The sequence below is a fragment of the Stegodyphus dumicola genome, chromosome 6 (assembly GCF_044657685.1).
Source record: "Stegodyphus dumicola isolate Sdum_Otavi_A_Nest chromosome 6, ASM4465768v1".
Classification (NCBI taxonomy): domain Eukaryota; kingdom Metazoa; phylum Arthropoda; class Arachnida; order Araneae; family Eresidae; genus Stegodyphus; species Stegodyphus dumicola.
The window spans coordinates 50848080-50860450 of record NC_140773.1 but is presented as its reverse complement, the minus strand read 5'-3'; the positions used below and the strand labels follow the sequence as shown (position 1 = coordinate 50860450).

At 30.7% G+C, this 12371-nt stretch overlaps 1 protein-coding gene across 2 annotated transcripts in view; it reads right to left on the bottom strand.

Annotated features, from left to right (window-relative positions):
• The window catches only part of LOC118202866 (glycine receptor subunit alpha-2-like), an 82450-nt gene extending 70387 nt beyond the window's left edge, over positions 1-12063 (bottom strand). For both annotated transcript variants that reach the window (XM_085818308.1, XM_085818309.1), the window contains exon 1: positions 11690-12063. In XM_085818308.1, coding sequence (XP_085674434.1) covers positions 11690-11781 — 92 coding nt within the window. In that variant the 5' untranslated portion in view covers positions 11782-12063. The remainder of the gene's footprint in view (positions 1-11689) is intronic.
• Positions 12064-12371: the final 308 nt, after the last annotated feature.

The window sequence follows — 12371 nt, the reverse complement described above, 5'->3', positions numbered from 1 at the left end:
AACATTTGTTTAGTCGGATGACATGATTTAAAGTGTGGTGGAAGGCAAACCGATGAAGGTTTACGGTCAACCGTAGTACTGAAGTTAGATGTGTTACGTGTGACTAGAATGTCGAGAAACGGAAGAGAATTGCAAGTCTCAAGTTCAAAAGTGAACTGAATAGCAGGATCAATAGAATTCACTGTTAAAAGAACTTTATTTAAATCATCTTTATTACCTTCAAACAGGGTAAAAGTATCGTCTACGTAGCAGAACCATGCCGGGAAGTTTAAAGATTCAAACAAATTTGATTCATAATAATACCTGTAGATATCAGCCAGGATGGAACTGAAGGGGCTTCCCATGGCTAATCCCTCAGTTTGCTTGTAATATTTATTTTGGAAAACAAAATGTGTTTGTTTCAAACAGAGTTGAGTGAGAGAAATTAGCTCACCAATTTCGATGCAAGAGAAATGAAATTCGCGAAGTCTGGTTTCTAGACATCTTAATGCACCCTCCACTGGAACATTGGTGAATAATGATTTTACATCAAAAGAAACCATGAGTAAATTTCTAGGAGAAATGTTTTTAACCTTTTTTACAAACTTTATTGAATTTTTTATGGTGTAAATGTTATTCTCTAATAGAGTTGAAAATCTAGAAACTAAATATTTAGCTAATGGATGCGAGGCAATACCTAGATGTGGTACAACAGGGCCCAAAGGAATACCACTTTTATGAATTTTGGGAAGAGCATATAATCTGGCACAATTCGCAACAGATGGGATAAGCGAAAGTTTTAAGTTGCTTGAAATGATTTGTAAAGATTTGATAGCAGTTTTTATTTTTGACAAGTCCGAAGGTGAAGTATCTTTAGGGATCGGATTATATGGTCCTTCGTTTAAGAGTTTAGTGACACCATCGACGTAAGTGTTCTTATCCATGACGACTATCTGGCCACCTTTGTCGGTCTTTGAAATGATAATAGCCGGGTTAGAATGAATTTCGCGCATTGTAGCTCTTTCTCTCGCAGTTAGATTTGGTTTCAAAGGTTTATTATTGAATTTCATATTATGAGCGATAAGATGCCTAATCATTTCTTTCTATGAATATGAAACTTTACTGAACTTGAAAGCTTTTTCGATAGGAGCCAAAATCTTTGGAATCGAGGGTTTACAGGTTTGTGAGAAGTTAAAATTATATTTTAGAATTCTCTCTTGTTCTTCTGAAAGACTAACATTAGAAATATTAACTATTGGCTTCATGTCTAGAATGGGAAGATTTTTTGAACTGGAAGACTGTAAAAGAAGTTTATCGAATTTAACTGCAACGGTGGTTTTATGACGGTTATTTTTATATTGCATTCTCCGTTCTAGACTAAAACTATTGTTCAAGGGCAGTGAATTTTGGATATGAATTAGCGAGTTCCAGAAGAACTAAGAGAGCCTTAAAATTTCGTGTCAAGGAACATGAGGCATATGTTAGAAAAAAAGGAAACACAGAAATCTTCTGTTGCTCAACATTGTTGGTCCGAAAATCACACTTTCAATTTTTCTGCTGCCAAAATTATTCAAGAAACATCTTCCATTGGAGAATTGGACTTTATAGAAGCATTTCACATTCGAAAAAATCTGTCTGTTCTAGTTAACGATCCTAATTCCAATCCATCTTTGCCTTTGGCCTTTAAAGAAATTATGTTTTAGTTCTGGTTTCATCAACAGATGGCGCCACTTGCTTATTCCTGTCCAGGCTTTCTTATATTATCTAATCATTATTTCCTATCTTGTTCATTTGCGGTTTTGCAGCTGAGGATGGTGGTTCGGTAAAACCATCGAAACTAGTCCTGTGAAAATTTTGAAAATATAACTCTGATTTTTGTTGCTTGACTTCTGAATTAGTATTTATTCGGCGTGTTTTTGTGTATTAAGATCATACTTTCAAATTTTTAGAATCTTATGCATATTTTTTTGGAGGAAATCGTAATAACTAAACGTTGAAATAGCACAAATTCCAAGAAATTTTATTGAAGCATTCAAGAAGGCGATATTTTAGTAACCGCCTACTGCGTTCGATGTAACACAATATCATAAACTTGAGGATTTTATCTATCGCAAATGATTTTGTCTGAACTGTCAGCAATACCCGAAGATTTTTGTGAATGATTATTCTGTTCTATAGAAAAGATAAAAATTTTTTAATTACTTATTTTATATTTGGTAAAAATGTATGATTAAAAAGATGATTAGATAAATGCATAATTCACAGAAATGTTTCAAAACTTCTGTTTTATAGATATAAAAATTTCAATCAATTTTCTTTTTCTTTTTCCCCTTTCTCTCTCTTTTTTCCTTTTCTGTTTCTTTTTTCTTTTTTTTTCGAAAACTATGCGTGTTCGATCACTATTTATATATTACTTGACGAGACATTATTATATTTTTGTTTGTATCATTTTATGGTAAAAAGAACTTTTAAGAAATTAAACTGGCCCTATCGTATTTATGACTATTATTTTAATATTTTTCCGTTTCCTCATGTTAAAAAAACTGCAGGAAAAAACAGCAAAATTGAAACCTTTCCAATTTAGCTTAATTTCATTTAACAGTAAAGATTTAAAATTAGCAAAGTAACAACCTTGTGTTTGGAGTAGATTTTAGTCAAGACTATCGATTTCAAGGGCAACATGCATAGGCCCCTCTTCATCAAGAGCAAAGGAGTCTGAAAAGAAGGGAAAGTCGCGATTGTATTTATACCCAAAGGGAGTAAAGCAAATGGTAGCAAAACACGTGTTTGTTGCTTTGCTAATTTAATGTTTTGCTTTGGCATTTTTGAATTCTGTCTCGAGTAAAGAATTAGTTTTATTAGATGGCAGTAGAAGATATTAATCAATCCTATGTCTTTTTTTTTTCTTCTAATATGTCAACGTTTTAGATAAATTTTCATTACTTTTTATGTATTTTCATATGATCTTTTCATATATTTCATTTTTCTTTTCATATATTTCATACATTCTCACGTATTTTCATATGATCTTTCAATTATATGTTCTTTTTTTTCTTTTAATATTTCAATGTTTTAGATCAATTACATTTTGGGACCAAACGAAAACTCATTATTCAATATGTTTTGATCTATAGTGATAGGCGATCAAAATCAATAGTTTTGATCAATTAGATTTTACAATAGATCAATTACATTTTGGGATCAAACGAAAACATTTTACAAATAGATCAACTACATTTTGGGACCAAACGAAAACTCCTCATTATTCAATATGTTTTGATCTATAGTAGTGATAGGCTATCAAAATCAATAGTTTTGATCTATAGTGATAAGCGATTACAGGGGCAAAAGCAAGGCCAGCGTCAAAAATACTGGGAACATGGCAAGATTTATCCCAGGCCCACCTCTAAATGAAAAGCATAAAAAAAAAAAATTTAAAAAAACTGAAATAGTTTACATCATCCGGTAAATGATTTTAAGAAGTTCACTGATATTTCGAATGAGTGAATAATATTATCATTTGTTTATTCGTATTCTTTTCGGATAGAGCAGTGATTTTCAACAGGTGGTACCCAACAGAAAAATAGGTGGTACGCAAAGAAACAAAGCATTTTTAGTCCAAAGGGGCAATTTGCCCAGATGGACTATTAATTTCGTCTTGGCATTCTGCGTTGAAATGTCGGTTCACGTTTCAGATTGTTGCCGCCAAATATTAGAGCCCTGCATTATATTTAAAGAAATTAAATAATGAAGAATCTGAAAAAATGTATGTATGTTTCTCGCATTGTGACAAAACAACTTTAGAGCCATCAAATTTTGAATAACGTACGTTTCCCTCCGACAATGGCCATCTGGAAGCTCAAATTTGTAATTTGTTTTATTATCTATTTCATATTTTGTAAAACGTTTAACGAACTTTTAATTAACAAACTCAACGATTTCAACGCGATCAATGGCAACACTACGGGGACGGGGGAAACATTTTTATCTCCATTGCGCAAGACTGTGTATCGGAAATTCTAAAGGTATGCTCATTTTAAAATTATTTTACGACATTTCTGTTGAACTGAACTTTAGGGTATAAGTGTGAACAACATGATATTTAATAAATAAAGGTAACACACAAAACGTTTAAAAAACGCCCCACTGGCCTTAATGTAAAATCTGAAAACTTTCAGATTTCTTTTTTAACTATTATATTCAAGCTATATAAATAAATTTAATTTATCATTTATTAAATTAAATTTATTTACGTACACCCCAAGATGCTGTTTAAGTTTTCTTCTCTAACACTCGTAAATTTATGCGATCTGCGCTTTGTTCAATAGCCGCTCACAGATTTTTACGAAATAATCCGTTTTTATTTTTACAAATATTCATTTAGCCATAAATATAACAAAATTTGTCATAAATGTTGTTTTTTAAAGGATTAGTAGGAACGGATGTTGTGTTTAATGGGAAATTAATGTAAGTTCCTATAAAAGATAGTAGTATCTCACTAATTCTTTTAGAATTGATTAATATATTAGCATGTCTATAATTATTACGGTATTTTCAATTCGAATCATTATTTACGTGGGTTTGCTGTATCTTACAGCAGGTATTTTGTTTTCTTGTTGCTTTGAATTCCTTACTTTTTTACGCTATTTGAGAATATCATCGTTTGTTTTGGAAGAACTCGTAATATATTGGGAATTTAAATAACATAATATGAGAAAAAATAATAAAACAAACCTAGATTTTCAAAATGGAAAAATAGCAAGGATTGACTAAACGGAAAAGTGATGATTAACAAGTGATGGATCCAGGACAATCTACTAGCACTAAGATTATTAAAAAGAAAAAAACATTTTTATAGAAAATACAATGAAAGTTATTTATGATTTGGGTTTACTTGGAATGGAGATGAAATGGACTGTGAACCTCAATGTGTTGTTTGTGGTGAACTGTTATTCAAAGTATAAAACCATAGTTTCTTAAAAGACATCTTGAATCTAAGCATGCCAATTTAGATGATAAATCTGAAGAATATTTTAAAAGGAAATTATCGGAGTTCAAAAATAGTAAACAAGTAATGAAAGGAATTGTTGCTTCAAGTAAAAAAGCTTTGGAAGCTAGTTACCAAGTAAGCCGAAAAATTGCCAAGACTATGAGGGCTCACACTATTGGAAAAAAAAACCTTATATTACCAGCAACTAAAGATATTGCGTTAACATTATTCGACGAAAAAGCAGATAACGAACTTAATATTCCGTTATCGAATGATACAGTAAGTCAAGGAATTCATGAACTGGAAAATTCCATAAAAAAAGACACTTATTCAAAAATAAAATTCAGAAAATAAAGGAATCTCTCAATGATAGAGCAAGTGAAAGTGAAATTTTTCAAGTAACGACAATTTTGTCTGAGAATGATATACCTTGGAATCAAGTGCATTGGTGTTTGCAGTGACGAAGCTCGGTATTTAACAGGAAAACATTCTGGTATTATTTCTCAGATAAAGAAAGTCGCAACAGAAATTAAATCTACTCACTGTTCCATTCATCGTGAAGCTTTAGCAGCCAACACAATCCCCGAAAAACTAAAATCGTTTTGAATCAAACTGTGAAAATTGTTAATTGTATTAAAAGCCGAGCTTTAAATTCAAGAATATTTACAATTTTATACTAACAGATAGGCTGTGAACATGAAACGCATTTGTTACATTCCGTAGGTAAGGTGGTTATCCAAAGGCAAAGTTTTAAATCGTCTTCTTGAACTTCGATAAGAAATTCAAATTTTCCTCTGTGATTCAAAATTTGAATTGCAAAATTACTTACTTGGTGAATTATGGTTGACACGTTTAGCATATTTAGCTGATATTTTTGAAAAGTTAAATGAATTAAATTTAAGATTACAAGGACAAAGTGTTAATTTGTTTACCATTAGAGATAAAATAAATGCAATTATAAAAAACAAACTCGAGTTAATAATCAAAGCATCGGATAAAAATATTTTAAGCTTTTTACCACTTTTAGAAAGCTTTTTTAAAATTTCAACATGTATTTTTACGAGTATTATGAAAACGAAATTTGGATTAGAAATCCATTTTGTTGAAATGTACCTTAAATTTTATCTAGTGAAGAAATGAACAAATGATAGAAATTTCCTGTGGTCGAACTCTAACTGAAGATTTCAAAAATAGCACACTTGTTAACTTGTTGGTTGAACCGGAAAAAAAAAACATAATTTAAAGGCCTTTGAACAAAAGCTATTAAATTTTTATCGACTATTTTCATAACGTATTTATGTGTGAGAACTGCTTGTATAGAGTAATATGTGTTCCAACGCGCGTTTTTAAGGGATGAGCTCTTCCCTTAAGATTTTCACTACTAAATTTCTCTTTAATTTCCTAATATCTGTGTATCTTTATGATATTTAAAGATTTAAAGTGTCTTTTACCTCTCGTTATGTGAAGGAATACTTCGTTGGAAATCAATTTAAAATAACGATAGATTTAGGTTTAATTTTGGCAGTTAATAAAGGAATCAGTCTGCTGAAATGAAAGTATCTGTCTCGGAATTGCTACAAATAAAGCATGTTAAGCAGCTAATTTATAATCTGAAGATAAACTACACAATTAGTTTAGATTAAAAGTGTATTATTTTCTGATTAAATGTATGCTAACCTGAAATTAAAATGCTTTTTATTTAGGTTACTTAAGTATAACTATCAGACCCTAAAAATTTATGCTTACTAATATTAATTATCTTCTGTGGTAAACTAGATAGGAATCACGAGTGTAAATGTTATTCGGCTTGTAGAAGTTGTAAGAAATAATTATACAGTTTTTCCCCCCTTTTTAGGCAATACAAATGCATTATAAATACGTTTGTAAATACTCTCTTCCCTGAAAACGTTAAGATTACATCATGTGCAATGAAGTAGACCTTAAGTTTGTGATTTAATAGTGTAGAGATATTAGGATTTTTGGAAGCAGGCAAGATGAAAAATATGCAACACCTTCGCCGGGAATCGAACCACGGACCTCTAGAATACGCGCCCAGCGTGCAGATCAGCACACCACGAAAGCATGCCAAGAAGGCGGGAGAAATACCTTATACTAGATACAAATTAACATATTGTTTTCTATGCTTATTTATTTTGTTTAACTGATTTTAGCAAAGCACTCTAAGGCTATTTGAATGCTCAGAAAGCACTTTTTGAAGGACGCCGGATTTATTCAAGTCACATATCTTTCCCACCACGATGTTTGTTGATGTTTCACGCTAATTCAAGCAAAGATTTATCAGTTTGGCTAAAGCAGTGTTTCCCAACCTTTTTTGTGCTATGCCCCACCTGATCCTCTCTAAACTTTTTAAGCTCCCCCTAGCATATACATAATTTTTAATATTTAAAAATTGAAATGTTCACGAAAGAAACTTGAATGATAGTTTTTAGGAAGAATTGACTACGAAATTTTGTGAGCAAACACAGTAAGTGAATTTTAAAAACATGGAGAACTGAAATTCAAGAAAAACCTCATTTTAGTGAAAGTTTTTTTCTTTATTTTAAGTATTAGTAATTTTTATTATTTAAATTTAGCGAGTTCCTTGCGCTTGATACTTGTTGCAAAGAAATTTTATGTCAGGTTCCAATTTAGATAACTTGAGTCTCAAGTCTCCCGGTTTCATTATATCCAACCGATTTCTTTTTTTTTTAAGCAGCAAATCATTTATGGCCCTAAATCCGCATTCAGTAAAATATGAAGATGGAAACGGTAACAATAGTTCTCTTGCAAATTTTTTGCATTTGGATATCTAATTATGGTTTCCTCACAAAGCTATATCATCGCTCCTTTTATATTAAATAAAGTTTTAATTGACTCATCATTTTGCATTTCTGCGAGTTCTTCTTTTTACTGCATATTTGAAATATCCACTAGCATTGGCTGCATCATCCAACTTGGGAAATCAATTTGTTTTAAGTTACAAAATCTTTTAAATCAGCCGATAAAATTTTCAGATGATCGACAATAATAACTATAGTGGTCACCTTAAAGCATACAATTTAACTTCTGCTCAGTTATGGTTTCAACAGTTATTAAAAAGTAATATTCTCAGAAATAATCTTCATAATATAATAAATTATATCTCCGCAAACATCGATAATCTTAAAGGAACTTGAAATCATTATTCTTTGTTCATTTACCTTACTTAATAAGCCATTCTTTCTACTACCTCATTTTAATGCTTTCACTCAAGACTATCTTTATTTAAACCTTCAAGATCTCTCAAGCTCGATCAAAAATTTAAGGATATTTTCTAACTCCATCTCCTTAATATATTAATAAAGTCTCAACTCAAGATTTTTAGTCAAGTCTTTTACTCAAGAATGACTCTCTATCAAGAATTTCCACGAACTTTTCATTCAGGTCATCCTAATTCATTCAAATACTATTTCTCATCAACTTTTATTCAATTACTGCTTTTCATTCTCCATAATGAAATACTTTACTCTTTACATATCTTACATTCTCAGCCTTTACTATTCTTATACATTATGTTGTTCATTTTCAAAATTTGTAATGATCTTCTTAAGTATTTACTTATCTATTTACGTTTCATTTACTTTCATATTTCTTTAGGTATTATGTTTTTATATATTTAATTTCTTCAATTTTTATTATATAATTCTCAAAATTCTGATACTTTATTTGACTTCATATATAACAACATTGTATTTATCTTATTCTAAATTTTTAACTTTTATTTATTGTATTTATTTATGTTTATTATTTATTGTATTATTTATATATTTATTTTTGATATTTTATTTTTATTATGTAATTATCAAAATTCTAAAATTTTATTGTATTTTACATAACAACACAGTTGGTAGATGATTCCATCAGTTGAGCGTAAAAGCTGAATGTCTTAAAGGCGGTGCAGCTGCTCATCTGATGGTAAATAAATAAATAAATAAGTATAGCGGTATCAATAACAAGCATAACGATAGTCACGGCACATTTTTGGAGCCAATGGGACTTTTCAAAATTTTTTTGAAAATAGTATATGCCTGACATAATTCAACAAAGATAAGGAAACCAAATATCTTCCTTTTGCATCGACATAAGTTTTATTTGCTCCTTGAAGTTGTTTATTTAATATATTAATTTTTCAAAGATATCGGCTAAATAACCCACAATTGTCTTGTTATCATCCGTTAACGATTTTTCATTTCAGGTTTGTCACTTATAAAATAATTAAGAGTATCAAATAGTTCCATAAGTATTTCCAAGCAGTTCCCTTTCGACAGCCTTCTTACTTCAGTGTGAAGTACAAGTCTCATATAGTCTTCATTTGTTCTTCATAAAATAACTTGCAAAGACGTTCATATTTGGCCCTAGCTTTAATGGCATTGATATACTTTATAACTGAATTTAGTACTCATTTAGAACAGGCGAATTGTTTTTAGCTACCAGGTTTTCTCTATGAATAACACAACGCACAAGAAGCATTTCTGGATTCTCATCTTTTATCAATTTTAAGCAACCCTTTTTCTTATTCCATGCTTTATTTTATTTTTCAACCATCATATTAGGAGCACCATCTGCAGCACAAGATGTATTATATTTTTTATTGGTATATTTTTTATATCTAAGTAATTTTTTAGCTTACTATAAATATACTCGTATTTGGAGGTATGGTGCTTTCTAATGATTTACAGAAGAACAATTCTTCGGCAAAAATCCCCTTTATGAGTGTATCTTACATAAGTTACAAATACGGCCTCAGTGTCTCTCAAAGTTGGTTCATCCATTTGCACCGAAAAGTTTCATGTTTTCAACTTTTCAACAAGTTGTATTTCAATATCCTCATTTAATTCCTCTTCTACAAACAGTATTGTTATTTAGTGGCATAGCTTTAACGTCTTTGTCATCTTTTTCTAGAACATTTTTAAATGCTGATATTGATGATTTGATTCAATTCTCCCCTATATTACGGCTTTTCCCAAATTAAGCGATGAGTAATCAAATTTGATATATAGCCTCAAGAGCACGATTAACAGTTTCATTATGAGCAGTAAACAGGCACTTTAATATTACTCTTTTTCAAAACTGTTCCTTAAAATGTGAAAAAAATTCAAATCTGAATTAATATCAGCATTATGTTTCGCCTTCAAATGTGCCTCAAGACGACCCAGTTTCATTGATTCGTTGGTCAGGCATTATTGGCATGAAAGACAAAAGTTGACCGTTTAATGGACCGGGTATGAAACCAAATTTTAAATATGCCTCCGAATACCGACGAACGTTTTTTTCTTGCTTGCACCCCTCATTTCACTAAGGGCTGAAAGAAATAAATATAAGATCAATATAAACAAAGCTGAAAGCAGTTGCTGTTGCCATTCAAGGAAAGGATAGTATACCAGTTATCATTCCTGCAGTAAAAAATAAAATTAATTCGTTGGCTAAAATGTGCGAGAAACGTCTGGAAACCATAATGTGTCAGTTATTTAAATACCTTTAAAAGCATTTAAATTTCCATGTCTACAGCGAGAATTCTTTATAAAATATTTAAAATGCACCGCAATTTAAAAACTTTTTACGTATACATCACTTACATTTTTCTTTATTTTGGGGAATAAAAAATGAAATTTCGAAACATTTTGACTTCATGAAACATATTTAGAACGTCCTTTATCCCCTTAAACTCTGGACCAGTCCATTTTCGAATTACCCCCCCTTAACAGTCGCACTATCCCCTTGTGGAGCGTGGGCCCCACGTTGGGAAACACGGGGCTAAAGTGTAAGTTCTTAAATGACTGTAGAGTTATAAGAGTTTCTTACAAGCCTGGCTTCTAAATGAAAATTTAAATTTTAGTGTAATGGAAAATTTCATGCACCTGGTTTTAAACTGCTTTAAAGTTACCTGACAAATTATATAAATGAAATAATATGTTTTCTAAACCAAGTAAAATACACTGAAAAGAATAAATTACGTTTACGTAAAGATTACGAAACATATTCTTAAAGCGCAAGAATTACAAAAAGAGATAAACATTATAATTTTTTGTGTAATCTAATATGGCTAGTTCTAAGACTGTTTACTGAAATTTATGGTACATGTTGCTCTACCTGGTGTAACTAAATAAATATTTTTCAGATTACCAGTATTTCAAGTTTGTAATATTTTCAACAGTTTTGCATTTCTAGATAAACTATATCATTTCTTAATGAATAAAACCAGTTTTCTTGACATGTTTATTCAGCCTATGGATCTATTAGTAATCTTGTGTATATTAGTATTGCTGTATCTATGTTTGAGGTACATGGGTACCAAAAAAAACAGCAGAGTGTAATTTAAATTAGATTACTAACTAACTAAACTGAATTAAAGCAGGACTACATATTTAACAAGATATACATTAGAAAAGATAACAGTAACAAATATTTTTGTGACTAAAAAATTATATATTTGATACCTAATGTTGATTTTCTTTTATCGTATTAATAAAAGTTAGCGTTATATACAAGGACAAATAAAATGAAATACTAATTTGTAAGCGTAAAAAAAAAAGAAATTATAATTTTCTTACTACATATAATAGAAGGAAAAAAAAAACGATTTCGTAATATTCATCAACAAAAATCTATTAATTAAGAATTAGTAAATGTTAGAGAATTAAAAAAAAGATATTAGGTATGATCTATCAACGCAATATTTACCTTCCCTGACTTTCTGTCATTCTGATGTACCAGGCCAATATAATGAACCAGTACACTCGAATTAAACATGAATAAGGACCAAGAAACGGCATAACGGTAGCTTGATGACAAGAGCACAGCAAATCAACATTTGGACTTAATCCCCATTCCCGCGTGGGTTCCAGAGTATCTGGTCACTTTTATGATCCTTTCTTCACAAAACGCTTTTTTTTTTTTTTTTTTTTTCTGTTGAAGTGTGAGAAACTGTCATCACAAAACAGAGTGAAGCATTTCTAGTGCTATCTATTCAACAGCTGTTATATTTAGCGTGACATATGCTTGTGGAATTTGCACGCGAGCTCCTGCTTTGACAAGCGACGGATGGCTTCTGCGACTTCAAGCCTCTGGTTGCTACAGTCTTAGTTGCAAACGCAAACATACTATATCTCTATAATTATTTTGTCAATATTTACTGCATACGTGACAAAGCAAAAGCATTCCGTGTGAGCGTATTTAGGTTGAAACTTATTTCGCATTAATAGTCTAAAGAAAACATTTAGTGACATTTAATTCATTTTCGTTCTATTTATTACAAATAGCTGCAAACAATTACAATTACAATTTATCTACTAGAATGAGGGAGAAAGAGATTTTCTGTGTTGGAGAAGAATAATTTGGGAATGGAGGAAAATTAAATATTGAA